This window comes from Myotis lucifugus, unplaced genomic scaffold, assembly GCF_000147115.1.
Source record: "Myotis lucifugus unplaced genomic scaffold, Myoluc2.0 scaffold_14, whole genome shotgun sequence".
In the NCBI taxonomy this organism is placed as follows: domain Eukaryota; kingdom Metazoa; phylum Chordata; class Mammalia; order Chiroptera; family Vespertilionidae; genus Myotis; species Myotis lucifugus.
Window position 1 is genome coordinate 9,926,337 of NW_005871062.1, and position 20,203 is coordinate 9,946,539.

Below are 20,203 nucleotides of genomic sequence, written 5' to 3' on the forward strand. Positions count from 1 at the left end.
GATGAACTGTTAGCAACAGGGAGCCACTGACGCTTCCCAAGCACTGGAAGAGGTGGAGGACGGACTGGAGCACCAGGGGACAGAGGCGGTCAGTGATGAGGCGTTTGGAATAGGAAGGTACATTCTGATTGGGGAATGAAAACACTATTGAAGTAAATGGGAAGTGTAGAGAAGGAGATGATTGGCATTAATGAAGACTTCTCCGAGCTAAATGTGAAACGCTGAGAGGTCATTAGAATTAGATCATTTCTTCCTTCCAAAGACTGCAAAGACATTTCTGTATGATTTCATTTTCTCTTACAGAAGTTGCCACAGACAGATAGGCACGGCCCCAGTTAGTACCATACAAAGGCAGTCTTAACTGACTTAAAAAAGTTAAGTGGTTTACTAATCTGGAGTGGCGTCTCTCCTTTAAGGATATACTATCTCTGGGATAATATCTATCATTAGTAGATACTTCACTACAAAGCAGGGAGCTAAAACTCATTCATGTCATAACAGAAGAACCAATGTCAATCACAAACAGAATGTCCTAGGATGTTGTAGAAAACAACAGAACACAAAAGTCCCAAGGCAGTGACTTGTCAGGCAGAACTGACAGCCCCTGTTTCATCTTCATCTTCTCTTCATTCCCTTTTGCTTTAACCAAAGTTTCTCACTGTTTCTTGAACATAACCCCATGCTCTGGTACTACATGAAAGGAGTGTGTTTTAGGGATGGCACAGTAATTAAAGGCTACACTCAGCAGTAACAGTATACCACCCACCCACATACATTACAGCAGCTCAAACTCTGCAGAGCTCTGCTGTTTGTAGTCTGTGACCTTTAAAACAGGTGATAAGTCAGCATAGCGCAATTAAGAATGGCTTACTAAGTTGTTTTAATGCAAAACAATAGGCTGTTAGTTCATCTGTCACACATACTGAAGAAGATCCCTGCCATGTACTACTAGTATAGTTAATGCCTAAAAGCTTCATTAGGAAACACTGTTGGAGGGGGAAAGGCCCATTTGTAACTTGATTAATACTCTAAACTGCAGTAGTGTCCCAAATTCCAAGGAGATGGTATATATGATGGCATTAATTGTTTTGATAAGGGAGTTCACTTTCATATACAGAGAGGGCAGAGATGGAATAAAGAACCACTGGCTCTGATACTGTCTTACCTTCAACCTCAATGTGAGAGACTCATACGATCTAACTCTGTGCATGAAGGGACGTCATATTATGAAGGAGAAAAACTACACCTGTTAACTCTCAATTGCCATCATAAATAATGCTACCTAGGTCTCTAGTGATGAGCTGCAGGGCTCTATCCTGGGCTTTGTTTTATACAAATATTTTATCAATGACTTAAAGATAAGAGGCCAATGCATTGGATGAAAAAATGTGATTCCCAACAGAAACAATATAAGAAATGCCCCGTAGTTGGCTCTAAAAACCAGTACTGTTTACACAGGATGGGGCCAGCAGCATGTGTGAATAGAATCATGAGTTTGCTATCAACATGTTTATCAAGCCAACAGTAAAATGGCTGCTTAAAAAATTAATGTGCTTTTCGTTCCATTTACAGAAATGGAATCAAGCCACAAGAAGACCTGAAGGAACCTTAAAGTGGGTATTACTAAGTAAGAGAAGTCAATCTTCAGAGGCAATATACTGCCCAACTACATGACATTTTGGAAAAGGCAAAACAATAGAGACAGAAAAAAAGATTAGCAGTCACCAGAAGTTCGCCGGGAGGGAATGATGAAGAGTTGGAACATGGGATTTCAGGGAAGTGAAACCATTCTATAAATGCTAGATACATTTGTCAGAACCCACAGAATGTCCAACACAAAGAGTGAACTCTAATGTCAACTATGGACTTTTGTTAATACTAATGTACCAATGTTGGCTCATCAATTGCAATAAATGTGCCACAGCAATGCAAGATGTTAATAACAGGGGAAACTGAAGAGGGAAATAGATGGGAACTCTGTACTTTCTGCTCAATTTTTCTGTAGATCTAAAACTGCTCTAAAAATAAGGTATTAATTTTTTAAAAAAACGTTTAAAAATCAAAATGCTATGTTAGAAAATACCCACTTAATGCAAAAGAAATGGGTGAGCAGTAGATTAGTACAGTGCATAAGAACTCTGAGATCCTTTGAAATCCTCAGCTAGTCTCACTTTTTAGACCAAAGATATGCATAACTATTGGTGAGAAGAGTGAGTACAACAAACAAATGGTCACCGCTGTCCCTCTTAGTAACTGCAGTTGACATTCTCTCTCTCTACTTGAGGACAAATAGCAGGTTTCGAAAAGCCTAATCTATGGACTTTAGGTCATAACTATGGAGAGGAATAAGGAAAGAACATGGCATCAGAGTCAGAGCCATGACCCTGTTAAACGTCACCTGAGCCCTGAGCTCCTGGAAAGCATCTCCAGATAAGGAACTCCCAGAACCCTGCTCTGGGTAACAGCTACTGCAAGGACCCACTCCTCCCCATAGAGTGAGAGGATTCCTGATGCCACCATGTTTACAACTATGACAGCCAGACACAGACCAACCAAATTCTCGATCTTTGCCTCATAAACGATTAGCTGAACTGCTTCCCTATGACTGATTGGAACAAAATGCTTAACTTCAGTTAAGCTTCTCTGCTTCCCCCAAGTCCTTGACCCATCCTCAGCCCGAATCAACATACAACCCTTCCTGGATAGTCCTTCTGAGAACTGGCCTACCTCCAGGAAAGACATTCCCTGATCAACTGTCCAATCCTTCCACCTGCTCCCCCAAATCTGGCTCTTTCTAGCCTTGTTTCCCTACCCCTATAAAATAAGCTTCTTTTCTAGCTGGTATTCAACATCCTTGCAGATCTTGGGATCAGAGCATTCTCCCTATGACAAAAGCCCCTCCACCCTCATTGCAAGGATTTTTTAGAATATTTTCTTACCTAAATTCATCTTTTTTTCTTTGATGGACAACATACTCTTTTAATTCAGGCTGGATGTATGGGTCTAACTATAATCATTCAGCACATCAATGAGTTTTAATATAACTGCAGAGTCATAAGATTATTTTTTTTTCTCATAAGATCTTAACGCTCCATGGGATTTACAAATTAGCCAGCCCAACCTCTCAGCCATGGCAGGAAAACCTGCTGCAGTTTTGAGCCATACATCCTGCCAGTGATCAAACACCTTTGGTAACACACCAGGTAACTTGTTCCACTATTAGGAAATTCTTAAACCAAGCTGACATCTCCTCCTACCTGCGGCCACCCACAGGTACCAGTTCTGACCTCTGAACTACAAGGAATTTCTATGCTTCCTTCCAAATCGCTCTCCAGATGTCTGAAGGCGACAGCGCCCAGTTTCTTCACATGAGCATAAAGAGGCACCAGGCCTGCGGAGATCTTCCACCTGCCTATGCAAACGAAGACCAAACCATGTCCTCTGTTTCCGTTTTTTTATTGTAGAGACACTAAAGTCACCTGTTATGTTTGGATATGTATTACCGGACAAATACTGTAAGAAAAAAGGCAGCATACATCCCATCAGAGGCTATCACTTGCATCTTTGCAGGAGAGAGTTAAGGGTGAGCCAAAAAAAGGGCAAATGAATCTTTATTTAAGCCACTGTCAGATGATAGCTAGAAAACGCTTCATCTGTCTCCGCGCTTTCTCCTTTTCATGTTTCCCTTGACTTTTGTGAAACTATCAACTAGCCATTCTTGGGGCCAGTCAGCTGACACACTGCAGTCAGCTTTTCCTGTTGTTATGGAAACAGTGCCGCTGTGAGCTTCTTCCCTTAAAAATACAAATTAAAAAACCAAACAAAACCCCACTGTGAGTCAATAAAAATCATGAGCAAATATAGTCATCTACATTCCTGACATGGGTGGCAAGACTGGGAACTGGCTATAAAAATTTTACCTCATCAGAACACTTGGACCACAAAAGCCCCCCAAAATAAGCTCCAAATTGTTATAATACACTTAAATACTTGAGAAACTGATAACCAATTTCTGGGAGGTATAGTTATTAAACCCTCCAGTTCAGTCACCATTAACTTGTACATACATTGAGAACAAGGACTAGAATTCACTGACCTCTGACCTCCCAAGGCCTGGCACCTTCAAGGCTCTGTGGAACACGACTGAATTTACCCAGAACTATTAACAACGCTTCCTACCCTGCCCTTCCCAAGACCTCGTCCCCTAACTGACAGAAGACACACTGAGAATATTAACTGTGGACTCTTCAAGGGGGTTCCCCCAGCCCGAGGATACTTTTCAGCCAGAGCTCCCCGTCCCCAGGCTTCTGCAAACACACCGGCAAAGAAAGCTCTCCTAAAACAGGGGTGGCTCCGAGTGCAAGCATGCTTCTGTGATAGATACAAGATGAAACCGCTGTTCCTGGTTATTATGCATGTAACAATTCTAACTTTGCTACACAAACTCCTGGACGGTGTCTCTTTAGGAGTTGAAAAGAGATGGATCATAGCCGAGTGGTTTTTGATGCTACCTTCAACCACCTCTCTAAATTCCTCTAATCCACCTCAAACATTGTCTACCTCCAGTTTGCAACTACTCGAGGGAGTTTATTGCAATGGACTATTATGGCAATTTTTGTCTCAGAGAAATGCTTCTTGATTTTTAAATTCCTGGCCATCCATGATCAAACACTAAAAAAGTCCTAGGAAACATTTATCTTCCAACTTTATTGAAGTTAGCAGTTAGAGGCCATTAAGAAGAAATCTTACATACATAAGAAATATTATACACAAATTTTATATGACATATGATAAATATTTCCATCCAAAGCTTAAAGAATATATAAAATGCAAAATGCTTGTGCTGCAAAAAGATGTTTTGTCTCCATGCTCACAATCTGCCAGACTGACATTACAGCAAAGCAGAGGGCGACTCCCACCCGAGACACCCACCCCAAGAGCTAAGGAGATCCCCACAGAAACGCGGCTCTGCCTCCTCAGCACTGATTCAGCTCCTGGCTGGGCCAAGAGTGACAGCAGAGTCACCAAACACTTTTTTCAGTTTTTGGTCAACAGAGAATTTTTGGCTCAAATCAAGAACACTACTGCTCCTTTGTGTTTCTTACACATGTCACTTTGGCAGTCAGTCTGTTCAACAGACACTGGTGCCTCCATCTGTCAATGTGACTGTGGGAAGAGCGACTGGAGCTCCAGGATGACAACCTGAATTTATATGCAGATGTACATATATGTGCACACACAAACTTGGACACACAAAAATACAAACCCAACTAAGGAAGTGATGATTAGGGGCTGAGCTTCACATAATCTCACTCAGAGTACGGCTGACGATATAGCTCAAACAGTAAGGTACTGACCACGCTGGGAATACAGGCCTGGGCCAGCAACGATGGTTCATTTGTTCATTCTCTATCAGGCCAGAAACTTCTTTCCCCCCTCACTTCCCACAAACAACACAAGGTCCTGTGGAATCCCTTTCATATCTTTCTCATTCACTGAACGACTGAGTGACTACTTTGTTCTACACGTAGGGATATAGCAGAAAGCAAGTCTGATGCGGTTCCTGCCCTAATGAAGCATAGTCTAATGGGGGATACGTGTAAGTGAAAAGGAAGGTAAGTATGTTGGTAGGGGCTCGCTCAGGATGCTATATAAGCTCAAAAAAGGAAAGACATCAAACTCAGACTTTTGGTGTCAGAAAGGATTCTGAGGAAAAATAGAACTAAGACTTGAATTTATTATCTCATCTCTTTGTTCTATTTACATAGGTTTAGAGCCTTTTTTTTTTTTTTTTGGCTTGGACAATTGTCCTTATTCTTTTATTTCTAGTTTTTTTTATTGATTCTAGAGAGAGGAAAGGAGGGAGGGAGACTGTATACACACACATTCAGGGGGAGAGAGAGGAAGAGAGAGAGAGAGAGAGAGAGAGAGAGAGAGAGAGAGAGAGAGACCCCAATTTGAGAGAGAAACATTGATCAATTGCCTCCCACACGCACCCTGACCAGGGATCAAACCCGCAACCTTTGGTGCACAAGATGATGCTTCAACCAACTGAGCCACACTGGCCAGGGCTGTCTTTACTGTCCTAATTTGTCTTTTTACCTGCAATCTCACCTTTGACAGGAACCCTTATCTTCAAGATAAAGGCAAAAGTAATAGACTGGGACTGCTCGTGATCTGGGCTCCCATTTATTGCACCAGGCTTTTGCCTGCTCCTACATTTAAGATACACAGAAGCACCCCCATCTCCTGAAATGTGCTGTACTCACCCATGTCTGCCTGGAGCACCATTTCCCTTGGATTTTAGGGCTAGATCAAGCTTTACCTCCTCTGGGAAACCTTCCCTGATCTTTTAGTCTGGGGGAGGCATATGTTGTAATGTATATTTTAAAGGTATTCTAGACACCACGAACAGTGTGATATTAGGCTTCAACTCAGGGTGATCAGTGGCCCTAACCAAGAGTCGATATTTCAGAGATTGCTAGCTACCATGCTCTCCCAAAGGCAGCTATTAAAAGTCCTTCAGCTGTTCATATAATGACCAACACCTAAGACTACTTATTAGCTCAGAAACAGGAGAAGCTTTCCTACTGGTAAAATTAATGGCTTGTTAATCAGAATGGTAAATGTTAGAAATGGACCTCATTGCTTAAATAAAAGATATTCCAGATATATAGACTGGGTAGAATAATTTAGAAATAGTCCCAACTCTTGCATGGAGAGGAATAAGTCTATAACTGATCACTTAGGAATGCTTCCTGGGGCCACCTGTCATGGCTTAGGAAGTTTCTCCTTGTCTGATGCTGATTACAAGAGTAACAGAATCCTATTTTTTATGATATTGCTACCTCTCTGATAGACACCTACAATGACAGACAGGTAGGACATTAGAAAGCTTAAGAAACAGAATGAATCTATTTCTAAATGAATATTTATTTTATTTTTTTTTTTTATAATATTTTGTTTTTATTTTTTAAATATATTTTATTGATTTTTTTACAGAGAAGAAGGAAGAGGGACAGAGAGTTAGAAACATCGATGAGAGAGATCGATCAGCTGCCTCCTGCACGCCCCCCACTGGGGATGTGCCCGCAACCAAGGTACATGCCCTTGACCGGAATCGAACCTGGGACCCTTGAGTCCGCAGGCCGACGCTCTATCCACTGAGCCAAACCGGTTCGGCTAAATGAATATTTATTTAATAAACATCTATAAGTGTGGTAGGATTTGCTTTCATTATAAACTAGTAACAAGGTTGTAAGGGAGCAGCCAACCATTTCTCAATCATCTTCACTGGCCTTTCAGCATAAAGCACCTAAGTGTGGTACTAAATTAGCTTAGTCATTTCAAATCAGGGCCTCTCCTCCACGCTCTTGCAGTGCCTATGCATCCACCACAGCACATGTCAATTCGTATGGAAATGTCAGTTTACCCGTCAACTTCTCTCCCATTAAATACTGAGGTCCTTGAGAAAAGGATTGTACTTTTCATCTCTGAAGTCCATTTCTGAGCTCAGTGTCTAGTTTAAAGTAATACTTGCTGCCCGGCTCGGTGGTTAAGCATAGACCCTGGAACCAAGAGGTCACTGGTTAGATTCCCAGTCAGGGCACGTGCCGGGTTGTGGGCTCCATCCCCAGTGGGGGGCCATGCAGGAGGCAGCCGATCCATGATGTTCTTTTCTCACTAATGTTTCTATCTCTATCTCCCTCTCCCTTACTCTCTCTCTAAAAACCAATAAAAATATATTTTTAAAAAAATACTTGCTGAATGACCATAATATATAAGTAGCACAATAAAGTGAAAGGGTATCTGATGAGGAACTTAGAGACCAGTTTTAACACTAGTTTCAACAACAGCTGAGTACTTACTGCGTATCAATAATCTACTGAGTACTTACGATGTGTCAAGCATAGTATTAGGCACTTAAATAGCATCTCACTTAGTGTTCACAATTCTGAGAGATAGCACCATCGTTTTACAAAGGAGGAAAGGAAGAGTCTGACTTATTCAAGATTACTCAGATAAGTAAGTAGAAGAATCCATCTTTGAACCCAAGTCTGGTTGAATCCAAAGCACATGTTTTTAACCTCTACTTTAAAGTGTGTCCCATGGCTAACATTTGTGAGCTTAGGCAAACAATTCCCTCTGGATTCCAATTTCTTCATTTGTTTACTCAGTGAGACTGAGTTACTCAAGCCCTTTCCAGCTCACGTTACGTGTGATAGTTCTAAGCAGCAACAATCATGGCCTCACTCTTGCCTGCCCCAACTAGAGAGTGAAAGAGAGTTTCACGTGCAGCTTGTTATAGAGCTTTTCAGACAACATTTTGTTTTTATCCTTTTTTTCTCTTTTGAAATGTCTCAGGAGATTCTGAAGGCAGAGAAAAGGGACCTGTTTTTGGCACAGTGCTTTGAAGCCAGAACCTGCTGTTAGTCACCAGAGCCAGCAAGTTGTTAATTTAGTTCTAAAATCCTTCGCTGACATGTATGCTGGCTGAAATTGTCAAAAAGGGCAATCCAGGGACACTTCAACTACCAGAGGAACAGAAACGGTAAGAGAAAACATAGCAAAAATGTCGATCTATTACCACATTTGAGCTGTACTGTGGCAGCTGGATAAAGAAAAGAAATTCAGTGGTTCTCTTGACATCACCTGGGGATTGCTCCATTGAAAGACTCACAGCCTATTTGTGCCTCGAAGTTTATAGCCAGGGATTGAAGTGGCATTGACAGTTCTATCTCACAGTACTTACTGAAGACTTTATGTGGTATGTGCTGAAATACTAATATCTCAGGCCAGTAACTACACAGCTTTCCTCCTTAGAATACATTTCATCTGCTACCACTCGGTTACGCCAGGACGAGAATTGTAGAAAAATGGTAGGTCCCTAGTTGCCAGGAGACCGATGCTAGGCCTAACCCTCCACTTGGCTTCTCTGGAAGAGGTAAGAAGTCCTGGTGATACATCATTAAGGCAACTCGTCAGAAAGAAGCTTTGACGGTATTAAGATGATTAAAAATCATGGTCATTTAAATTGTTCAACAGAGGAGAATAAACACACAGAGGGAGGAAGTTGTGTTTTGCCTTTAAAACTCACTTTCTTAACAGCAGGATCCCCTTTAGATGGATGACAGGATGGAGACATTTTTACCTGGAAAAAAAGGCAAACATTGTAATATCCTGTTAGTTATAGTCTAGTTTTATTTGACCCACACTCAAAATAGTTCAACTAGAATTGGTGTAACTGAGATAAAACAGACATTTTCAGAGTAATAAGGAATAGGTGATTTTTTTTTAAGTCGCTTTGAAATATGATTGGGGTAAGAAGAGTGGAACAGATGATCCAGATTGGTTTTAACTAAATGGTGAGGAACCAAACATATAGATTTTTGTTGATAATGTTAATCAACTGATATAACATGCAATAGTCAGCATTTTTTGCAGAGGCCAAAGCCAAGTATCCTTTGTGATATAATATCCCTTTTAAGCAAAATGCACAAGAGTTTGATAATAATAGTGAAGGATTTAGATAAAGTATCAGCCAACCCATAACAAAAAGATGCTTAGCCCAAGGAAGAGAAAATCTTCAAATGGTACAGAAAATCTTTAAATATTTGAAAGGTTAAAAGAGATTGTCACATTAGATAATGAGTGAGACCCAACTGCAAGCTACCTGCAAGAAAATACTTTAAATATAAAGACACATAGGTTAAAAGCAAAAAGACTGGAAAGATATACCATAATAGCATTAAATTTCAGAGGAAAGGTTATTACCAGGGATAAAGAAGATAATTTCATAATAATAAAGGGCTCAATTCATCAGGAGGACATAACAATCCTAAACACTATGAGCCTAATAGCTCAGAAGTACATAATACAAAAACTGATAGGACTGCAAGGAGAAGTAGATTTTATAGTCAGAGATGTCCATACCCCTCTCTCAATAAATGATAAAAAAGTAGGCAGATAATCAGAAAAAATAAACCCAATTAATAAATGGGCAAAGGACCCAAAGAGACATTTTCCAAAGACACACAGAAGGCCAACAGCTATATGAAAAGACACTCAATCAGAGAAATGCAAATTAAATCCACAATAAGATATCACTTCACACCTGTTAGGACAGTTTTTATAAAACAGACAAGAGATAACAAATGTTGGTGAGGATGTGGAGAAAAGGGAATGTGCTGGGGAAAGGGATATGTTGGTGGGAATGTAAATTTAGGTATAGCTATTATGAAAACAATATGGTGGTTCCTCCAAAAAATTAAAAATCAAACTACTATATGACTCAGCAATCCCACACCTGGTTATATATCTAAAGGAATAGAAATCAGTATCTTGAAGAGATATCAGCACACCATGTTCAGTCAAGTATGCAAACAACCTAAGTGTTCATCAATGGATGAATGGATAAAGAAGATATGATATACATATATACAATGGATTATTATTCAGCCATAAAAAGAAAGAAATCCTACTATTTGCGACAACATGGGTGGACCATGAGGGCATTATGCTAAGTGAGGTAAGTCACCAGAGAAGGACAAATATACACTGAGTGGCCAGATTATTATGACCACCTGACGTTTGTAGGCAAATTAGCTATAATTTCACGCTGAAGTTGCTAGAGGGCCAGACCATTATAAATAGGGAAGCAGGTTGTTTACCACGACAGTAGAAGTGATTTTTTTCTGAAGATATGGGTAAACAACGCAATTTAACAGCCTTTGAACGTGGGATATATACTATATAAAAATCTGAAGATATGGGTAAACAACGCAATTTAACAGCCTTTGAATGTGGGATATATACTATATAAAAATCACTTCTACTGTCGTGGTAAACAACCTGCTTCCCTATTTATAATGGTCTGGCCCTCTAGCAACTTCAGCGCAAAATTATAGCTAATTTGCCTACAAATGTCAGGTGGTCATAATAATCTGGCCATTCAGTATATATGATATCACTTATATGTTGAATCTGGAAAAGCTGAACTCATAAAATCAGAATAGAATGATGGTTACCAGGGGCTGGGAGGTGGGGAAATTGGGGAGGTATTGCTTAAGGGTACAAACCTGCAACTAGTAAATGAATGAGTTTGGGAGATCTAAGGCACAATATAGTGACTATAGTCAACAATATTGTATTATAAACTTCAAAGTTGCTAGGAAACGAGATTTTTACTGTTCTCAACACACACAAAAATAATTATGCGACATGATGTAAGTGTTAGCTAATGCTACTATAGTCATATTGAAATATATAAATGTATCAAACTAACATGTTGTATACCTAAAACTATACAATCATGTCAATTATATCTCAATTAAAAATAAAAAAAGAGATAGAAGGCTTAACACAACTACCTTGATAAGATGGACATTTACAGAACACCCTATCCCCAACAAAAGCGTAATACATGTTCTTTTCAGGTACACATGGACCATTTACCAACTTAGACCATTTTCTGGCAATAAGACAATTCTCAATAAATTTAAAAGAATTCAAGTCATACAAAGAATGTTCTCTGACTAAAACAAAAATAAATTAGATTAATAACAGAAAGATCTCTGGAAAATTTCCTTATACTGTATTAGGAGCTAAGTAACACACTTCTGAATAACTCATGGATCAAAGAAGAAATCAAAAGAAAATTAGACCCTAGAAACACACAACCTACTAAGACTGAATCATTAAGAAACAAAATCTAGTAAGGAAACTGTAATAAAAAACCTCCCAACAAAGAAAAGTCCAGAACCAGATATTTTCATTGGTAAAATCTACCAAACATTTAAAGAATTGTCAATCCTTCTTCAATTCTTCCAAAAAACTGAAGAGGAGGGAACACTTGCAAACTATTTTAGGAAGTCAGCATTACTCTGATACCAAAGCTGAACCTGGCACTACAAGAAAACTATAGGCCAATATCCCTGACGAACACAGATGCAAAAGTCCTCAACAAAGTACTAGCAAAGTGAATTCAACAGCACATTAGAAAGGTCATGCATCATGATCAAGTGGGATCATTCTTGGGAGGCAAAGGAAGGCTCAATATACACAAATCAATAAATGCGATACACCACATTAAAAGAATGAAGGAAAAAATCCACATGATCATCTTAAATGATGCAGAAAGATCATCTGGCAAAATTTAACACCTTTTCATGATAAAAACACTCAACAAACTGTGGGAAGAGCTCAGGAGATTTATCTCAGTGCAGTGGCAGATGCAATGGCGTGAGCACACTCCGCCTGTACAAGCTTCCTCGGCACACCGGGAAGTGGCAGCGCCCACCTGAGCAAGCCTCCTAGAGCCACTACATAGTACCCTGATCTTTCCTACTATTGGCTGCCCTAAGGATAGTGTAAACTTCTGATTGGTCCAAAATGTTATATATACTGCTGCACTTATACAATAAACTTAGATCTGCGTCACTGAACCTGGTCTTCGGAGTCGGGCATGCTTCATTAGGGCTCCGTCGGCCTCACCCCCGCGGGACCCCCTGCTTCAACAAACTAAATTTAGAAGGAAATACCTCAACATTATATATATATATATATATATATATATATATATATATATATATATATATATATATATATATCACAGCTAACATTATACTCAATGGTGTATGACTGAAAGCTTTTTCTCTAAGATAATAATGCCTGTTTTTTGCCATCTCTATTTAACACAATATTGGAAGTCCAAGTCAGAGCAATTAAGCAGGAGGAAGAGTAAAAGGCATTCAAATTGGAAAGGGAAAAGTAAAAGTACCTGTTTGCAGATAACATGATCTTATATGTAGAAAACTCTAAACTTAGATTTAAAAATAATCTGTTACAACTAATAAACAAATTGAGCAAAATTGCAGGATACAAAACAACACACAAAAATCAGTTTGTTTCTCTACACTAATAATGAAAAAATCAGTAAAGGAAGTTAAGAAAACAATTTACTATACTATAAAAAAGAATAAAACACTTCGGAATAAACCTATCCAAGGAGGTTTTGACTTGCATACTGAAGACTACAAAATATTGCTGAAAGAAATGAAAGATGACAAAAATAAGTAGAAAAACATTCCATGAACGTATTTTGGAAGACTTAATATTGTTAAGATGTTCATACTACCCAAAGCAATCTATAGGTTCAATGCAATTCCTATCAAAATCCCAATGGCCTTTTTTTTTTTCAGGAAAAAAATTCCATCCTAAAATTTGTAATTAAACTACCTTGAAGAAGAACAAAGTTGGGGCCCTCACACTTTCTGATTTCTAAACTTACTACATAGCTACGGTAATCAAAACAGTGTGCTACTGGCATAAAGACAGACATACAGAACTAATGGAATAGAACAGAGACTAACAAACTGAATTCAACAGCACATTAAAAGGGTCATACATCATGATCAAGTGGGAATATCACATATATGGTCAAATGATTTTCAACAAGGATACCAACACCATTTAATTGGGGGTGGGGGGTGGGGAAGGACAGTCTTTTCAGCAAAACTGAAGATCCACATGCAAAAGAATGAAGCTAGACCCTTATCTAACACCACATACAAAAATTACCTCAAAATAGATCAAAGACCAAATGCAAGAGCTAACGCTATAAAACTATTAGATGAAAACACGGGGGAAATTTCATGACATTGGATTTAGCAATGATTTCTTGGATATGACACCAAAGGCACAAGCAACAAAAATTTTAAAAAAGACAAATTCGACTTCATCAAAATTAAAAACGTATGTGCACCACAGGACGTTATAGATAAAAAGGAACTCCCAGAATGGAAAGAATATTTGCAAATGGCATATCTGATAAGGAATTAATATCCAGAATATATTAAGAACTTCTAAAACTCAACAACAAAACAAACAACCCAATTTAAAAAATCAGCAAAGGACTTAAATAGACATTTCTCCAGAGAAAATATAGAGATGGACAATAAAAATATGAAAAGATGTTTCACATTATTAGTCATTCACAAAATGCAAATTAAAAACACAATGAGATACCATTACACGCCTCTTAGAACAGCTGAAACTAAAAAGATTGACTAGCCCTGGCTGGGTAGCTCAGTTAGTTAGAGTGTCATCCTGATATGCCACGGTGGCGGGTTTGATCCCCAGTCAGGGCATATACAGGAAGAACACACAAACATGGAACAGCAAATATCTCTGTCTCATCAAAAATTTTAAAAAATAATAACAAAATAAAAATATTAACTATACCAAGGATGTGGAGGAACTGGAACCCTCATATACTGCTGGTAGGAGGGTAAAATGATACAACCATTTTGGATAACAGTTTGGCATTAAAATGATAAATATAATTTTTCATATGAGTCAGCCATTCCATTTCTAGGTATTTACCCAAGAGAAATGAAAGTATACTCCATACAAAGATTTGTACATAAATCTCAATAACAGCTTTATCTGTAACAGCCAGAAACTAGAAAAGTCTATCAGCAGGTGAATTAACAAATTATGAAATATCCATCAAATGAAACATTACTCAGCAGTAAGAAGGAATGGACTCTTGATAAAACAATGTCAATGAATCTTTTTTTAAAAAAAATATTTTATTGATTTTTTACAGAGAGGAAGGGAGAGGGATAGAGAGTCAGAAACATCGATGAGAGAGAAACATCGATCAGCTGCCTCCTGCACATCCCCTACTGGGGATGTGCCCTTGACCGGAATCGAACCTGGGACTCTTCAGTCCACAGGCTGACACTCTATCCACTGAGCCAAACTGGTTAGGGCTGTCAATGAATCTTGAATAATTATGCTGAATGAAAGAAGCCAGACCAAAAAAAGCATATATACTTGTGGTTGCACTTATCTATATTGTAAAAAGTGAAAAATTAATCTATAGCTACAGAAAGCCAATCAGTGGTTTCCAGGGAACATAAGTGAGGAACTGAGTAAATTTGGGTTGTTGCCCAGATGGCGTGGCTCAGTGGTTGAGTGTTAACCTATGAACCAGGAGGTCACGGTTTGATTCCCAGTCAGGGCACATGCCCGGGTTGCGGGCTCAATCCCTAGTAGGGGGCATGCAGGAGGCAGCTGATCAATGAGATCAATGATTTTCTCTCATAATTGATATTTCTCTCTCTCTTTCCCTCTCTGAAATCAATAAAAATATATTTAAAAAGTAACTTGGGTTGTTGATGCATGGGGTCAAGCACCTTGATTGTGGTGATGGATACATGGATATGTACATGTCAAATTTGCATATATTTATTTTATATCAATTATACCTCAATAAAGCATTTAAAGACAATTGTAGGATATAACTAAAATGGTGCTTAAAATTTTATAGCCTTTTTATGCTATGTTGGAAAATAAGAAAGGTTTAAAATAAAAGGAACTAAGTTTCCAATTTAAGAAGCTAGAAAAAGAAGATCAAAGTAAAACCAAACTGAGTAAAGGGAAGGAAATAATAAGCAGAATCAATGCAACAGAAATCAGACAGAAACAATAGAGAAAATTAACAAGGTTGCCAAGGTTGGTTATTTGGAAATACCAATAAAGCTGGTAAACTGTTATTTAGATTAATTAAGAAAAAGAGAATATAAGTTACCAATACCAGCAATAAGTTACCAATTACTACATGTAACATTACTTACAGACATTTAAAAGATAATAAGACCCTATTATGAACAATTTTATGCCAATAAATTTGGCAAATTAAATGAAAAAGACACATTCTTTGAAAAACAACTTACAAAAATGGATCCAATATGTAACAAAATATGAATAGCTCTATATTTATTAAAGAAATTAAATCTGTTATCAAATCTGTCCACAAAGTAAACTCCAAATCCACATGGTTTCAGCAATGAATTCTAGCAAATATTAAGTACACAGAGACTAATATATAAAATCAGAATATCAACTTACTAATTTCAAGGAAGATGAAATTATTAGAAGTAGTTCGATATTAGATACCATCTGTCCAGAATGACGAAGAAGAGGTATAAGTGCTGGATAAACAATTGGACTCAACTTCTTAAGCCTCTTCCAATTTTAACAGTCAATTCTAAGAACCTACAGCAGAGATGATGAAGACATTTCCTTTCACTGTGGGATCAAGCTTTTCAAATAGGACCATGTTGCAGGCTTTCTTGCCTTTCCCCTCTGACTTTCAGAATAACTTTAGAAAACATCCCTCAGCTCAAGGATCGAAACTGCTGGCTGTCCAGATTGTCCTTTCAGATTTAACAGATCTGCAAAAATTAGACTTGACAGTCTTTGCTCTAACATACCATGACATTAATACTCTGGAATTTACTCCAGATGTATGATGTAGCTTGCTAAATGTGATCCAATTTTAACTCCTGGTATGCTCTTTTTGAAAACGGAGAAAATAGATTTTCAAAGCAAAGTAGATATTTAAGCTTAAAAAAATGACCTCATGAAAGAATCCACAGACTTTTTAAAAACAAGCCAAGAACTAGATGTGGTGCTGGAAAATTTATCTGAGAAAGCTGTTCTCTGTAGATTAAGCCAGAGTGTTTGAAGTGGCAACAAAAATGGTTCAATATCGCTCATGCTCATGAAAGGTCTTATTTTTTTTCATTTAACAGGATTCCTTCTGGAAATGCCGCAGGCAATGCAGCTTAAAGAGACACTTTAAATCCAGGTGTGCAGACCCTAGATCTGGGGATATGGTTGATATGTCAAGCTATGGCCTTAATAATAATGTTGAACTTTGGTGATCTTTGATAATAAGATGATTCCTATGAGAAACAATCTGATCTGAAGTTTAATAGCAATAGGAAAACCTTATCACTTTGCTTTAAAAAAACAACACACAAAAAAAACAAGCCTTGACTTTTCTGATTACAAATGGAATACATACTCACTAATGGAAATTTAGACAATACAAGAGAGCAAAACAAAGCAAATAAAAATAATAATCCAACCACATTAGCAATAACTACTGTGAACATTTGGAATCACACTGTTTTGTTATATTTTCATGTTACATGTGATAATGTTTATTTCACCATATTCTTCAATAACATGTTTTTTCATGGATATATCCGAGTCCCATTCATTGTATAGAAATACTATAACTAATTTAACCAACTATTGGGGGAGTATTGAAACATTTAGGTTGTTTTCAATTTATTTTGTTATTAAAAATGCTGTCATAAACATCCTTGTATATAACATTTGGTACACATTCTTCATGTATTATTTCCGTTGCACAGATTCTTATAAATAAATCACTGCTTCTAAGGGTGTGGGCATTTAAAATTACATATTGCCATTTTTTCTCCTGGTAAGATGAATCCACAAACCCTTTTCCTATAATTCTAAAATCCAAAAAACTCTGAAACCAAAGTAATTTCTTTAAAAAAATTTTTGGCAACAAAAATCATCTACCTGATAGTAAAACCTGACCTGAATTGAAGTGAGGCTGTTTACAGTCTTCATTTATCTCACATGAGCATCTGATTATGGAATGCTACCTAGACCTATATAAAAGGCTAATATGCAAATCAACTGAATGGCAGAACAACTGGTTGCTATGACGCGCACTGACCACCAGGGGGCAAATGCCTCTCCCGTCTCCGTGGCAGTCGAACATCCCCCGAGGCTGAGGGACACTCCCTTGTGTACACGAATTTCATGCACCAGGCCTCTAGTGTTATGTAACATACAATATATGCCTTATATTACTTTTCTTTTAACACTTCAAAGATGTCATTTTATTATCCTTGGGCTTCCCCCCATTTTATTAAAATGAGAAGGCAACCATCATTCTTAGTATTGTCTACCTTTGGTGGCTTTAAAGATTTCTTCTTTATCATTAGTTTTAGTAGTCTGACTGACAATGATGTGGTTTTTCTTTATATTTATTCTCTTAGTGATTTGCTGAAGTTTTTGGATATACAAGTTGATTTTTTTCACCAAATGTGGGAAAATTCCAGACAGTATTAGGTTATCTCATTGCCACTTCTCTCTCTTTGCTTTCTGGAACTACAGCAATATAAATGCTAGACTTCTTGATATTGTTTCACAGGTCACTGAGAGCTCTTTTCACTTATTTTCAATCCTTTTAGTCTCTGTGCTTCAGTTAGGATTATTGCTACTGAGCTGTCTTCAAATTTACTGATAACATTTGTCTCAATGTTAAAAATGCTGTTGATAGCTAATGAACTTTTCCTCTTAGATATGTTTTTTAGCTCTAGAATTAACACTTTGTTTTATTTTATAGTTTTTGTTTATCTGCTGATATTTTTCCATAAATTCAATTATTCTGCTGATATTTTCTTCTAAATCCATTAACATATTTCTAACTTCTATATTGAAGTCCCTGACTGCCAATTGCAACATGTGGCTCATCCATGGGTCTGCTTCTATTAATAATTTTTTTCTTGATTTTAAGTTATAAAATCCTTCTTCCCATTGGTCCTATGATAGTTTGAACTTTGGCTTTGTTGGACAGGTCTTATTTTGCTTTGGCCTGTAGTCTTGGGGCAGCCCTTAGTCCTAAAGCACAGTCCTTCTGCAGTTTCAGTGCAAAATGTGAGGTGTTTACCAGTCCCCCTATTTGGCAAGACTTGCACTCAAAATAACACTATGTAGCTGCTGAAATGTAGATTCTGCTCTGTTCTTTAGTCCTTCTGATGTTACTTTCTGCCTGCTTTCTGTGTTTGATTTTGGATAGTTCCTGTTTCAATACAATCAAGTTCACTAATCATTTCTGCTGCAATGTGCACCATGCTGTTCTTCATCTCAGACATTGTAGTTTTAATTTCTAGATGTTCTATTGGGTCTTTATAACTTCCATATCTCTATTTAGCATGTTAAAGCTTTCCTCTAGCTTCTAGAACATATGGAGTACAATTATAATAATTGTCTTAATGTTCTTCTCAACTAATTCTATCATCTATGCTATTTCTGGGTCTGTTTCAATTACCTAATTTTTAAAAAAGACTAGTGTTTAGAGCAGTTTTAGATTCACAGCAAAATTGAGAGGAAGGTACAGAGATACTGCATATATGCCATGCTCCACATATTCACATTATCAACATCTCCCTCCAGAGTGGTACATTTGTTACAATTGATGACACATTACATTGACACATCATTAACGCCCAAAGTCTACAGTTTACATGAGGGTTCACTCTTGGCATTGTATATTATATGGGTCTGGACAAATGTGTAATGACATACACCTACCATTACAGTATCATACAGAGTATTTTCATTGTCTAAAAGTCCTCTGTGTTTCATTTATTCATCCTTCTCTCCCCGCATCCCTAGGCAACCACTGATCTTCTTTTTTAAGTAGGTAACCACTGATCTTTTTTTTTTCCCAAGAGAAAGGGAAGGGAGAGGGGGAGGGATAGAAACATGAATGATGAAAATCATCTATTGACTGCTCCCTGCACACCCCTTATTGGGGATCAAGCCCACAACCCAGACATGTGCCCTGACCAGGAATCAAACCATGACCTCCAGGTTCATGGGTTGACATTCAACCACTGAGCCACACCAGCAAGGCAACCACTGATCTTTTTACTGTCTCCACAGTTTTGCCTCTTCCGGAGTGTCATATAGTTGATTTTTTTCCCTCCTCTTTATGACTTGTCTTTTCCTGCTTTCTTTCATGCCTTGTAATTTTTTATCAAATGCCAGACATAGTGCATTTTACCTTGCTGGGTTAGATCTTTTTCTAATCCTTAACATATTCTTTAACTTTGTTCTGAGATGTGGTTAAAATACTTAGAAATGTGATCTTTTTTTTATGTTTTGCTTTTAAGCTTTGGTAGGTGGGATCAGAACAGTAGTTAGTCTAGGGTTAAGTTTTCCTCTAATACTGAGGTCAAGACCTTTCTTAGTACTTTCAATGCTGCCCTGTAAGTTATGAAGCTTTCCAGGCTGGCATTACTTCTCACTCTATGTGAATTTGGGGCCTTGCTACCTTTAATTCTTTTGGGTGCTTCTTTTTCTGGCCTTCCTCACACGTGAGTGGGTTAGTATTCAACTTTATATTCAAAGTTGCCTTCAGCACATCTCTGGAGCTCTCTGTGTATGGCTCTCTCCTGTCCAATGCTCTGTCTGGTGAACTCTAGCCACCTTGCCTTCCTCAGCTCTGCCTCCTCAACTCAGAGAGACTGATAAGTTCTGCCTCAGTTCCCCCTCCTTACACCATGGCTTGGAAACTTTCTCC

General features: G+C 38.0%; 1 protein-coding gene across 13 annotated transcripts in view; it reads right to left on the bottom strand.

The window, feature by feature from the left end:
- VPS8 (VPS8, CORVET complex subunit) overlaps positions 1-20,203 on the bottom strand; it is a 237,940-nt gene that overhangs the window by 19,929 nt on the left and 197,808 nt on the right. For 10 of the 13 annotated variants that reach the window (XR_002828228.1, XR_002828231.1, XM_023750602.1 and 7 more), the window contains one exon: positions 9,098-9,151. The exons of 1 other annotated variant lie outside the window; for it this stretch is intronic. Coding sequence is in view for 9 of the 12 variants with exons in the window: in XM_023750602.1 (XP_023606370.1) it covers positions 9,098-9,151 (54 nt within the window). In the remaining 3 variants the exon portion in view is untranslated. Of the gene's footprint in view, positions 1-3,476; positions 3,795-9,097; positions 9,152-20,203 lie in introns of those variants that run through there. 2 more of the 13 variants (XM_023750603.1, XR_002828230.1) reach the window with 2 other exon arrangements.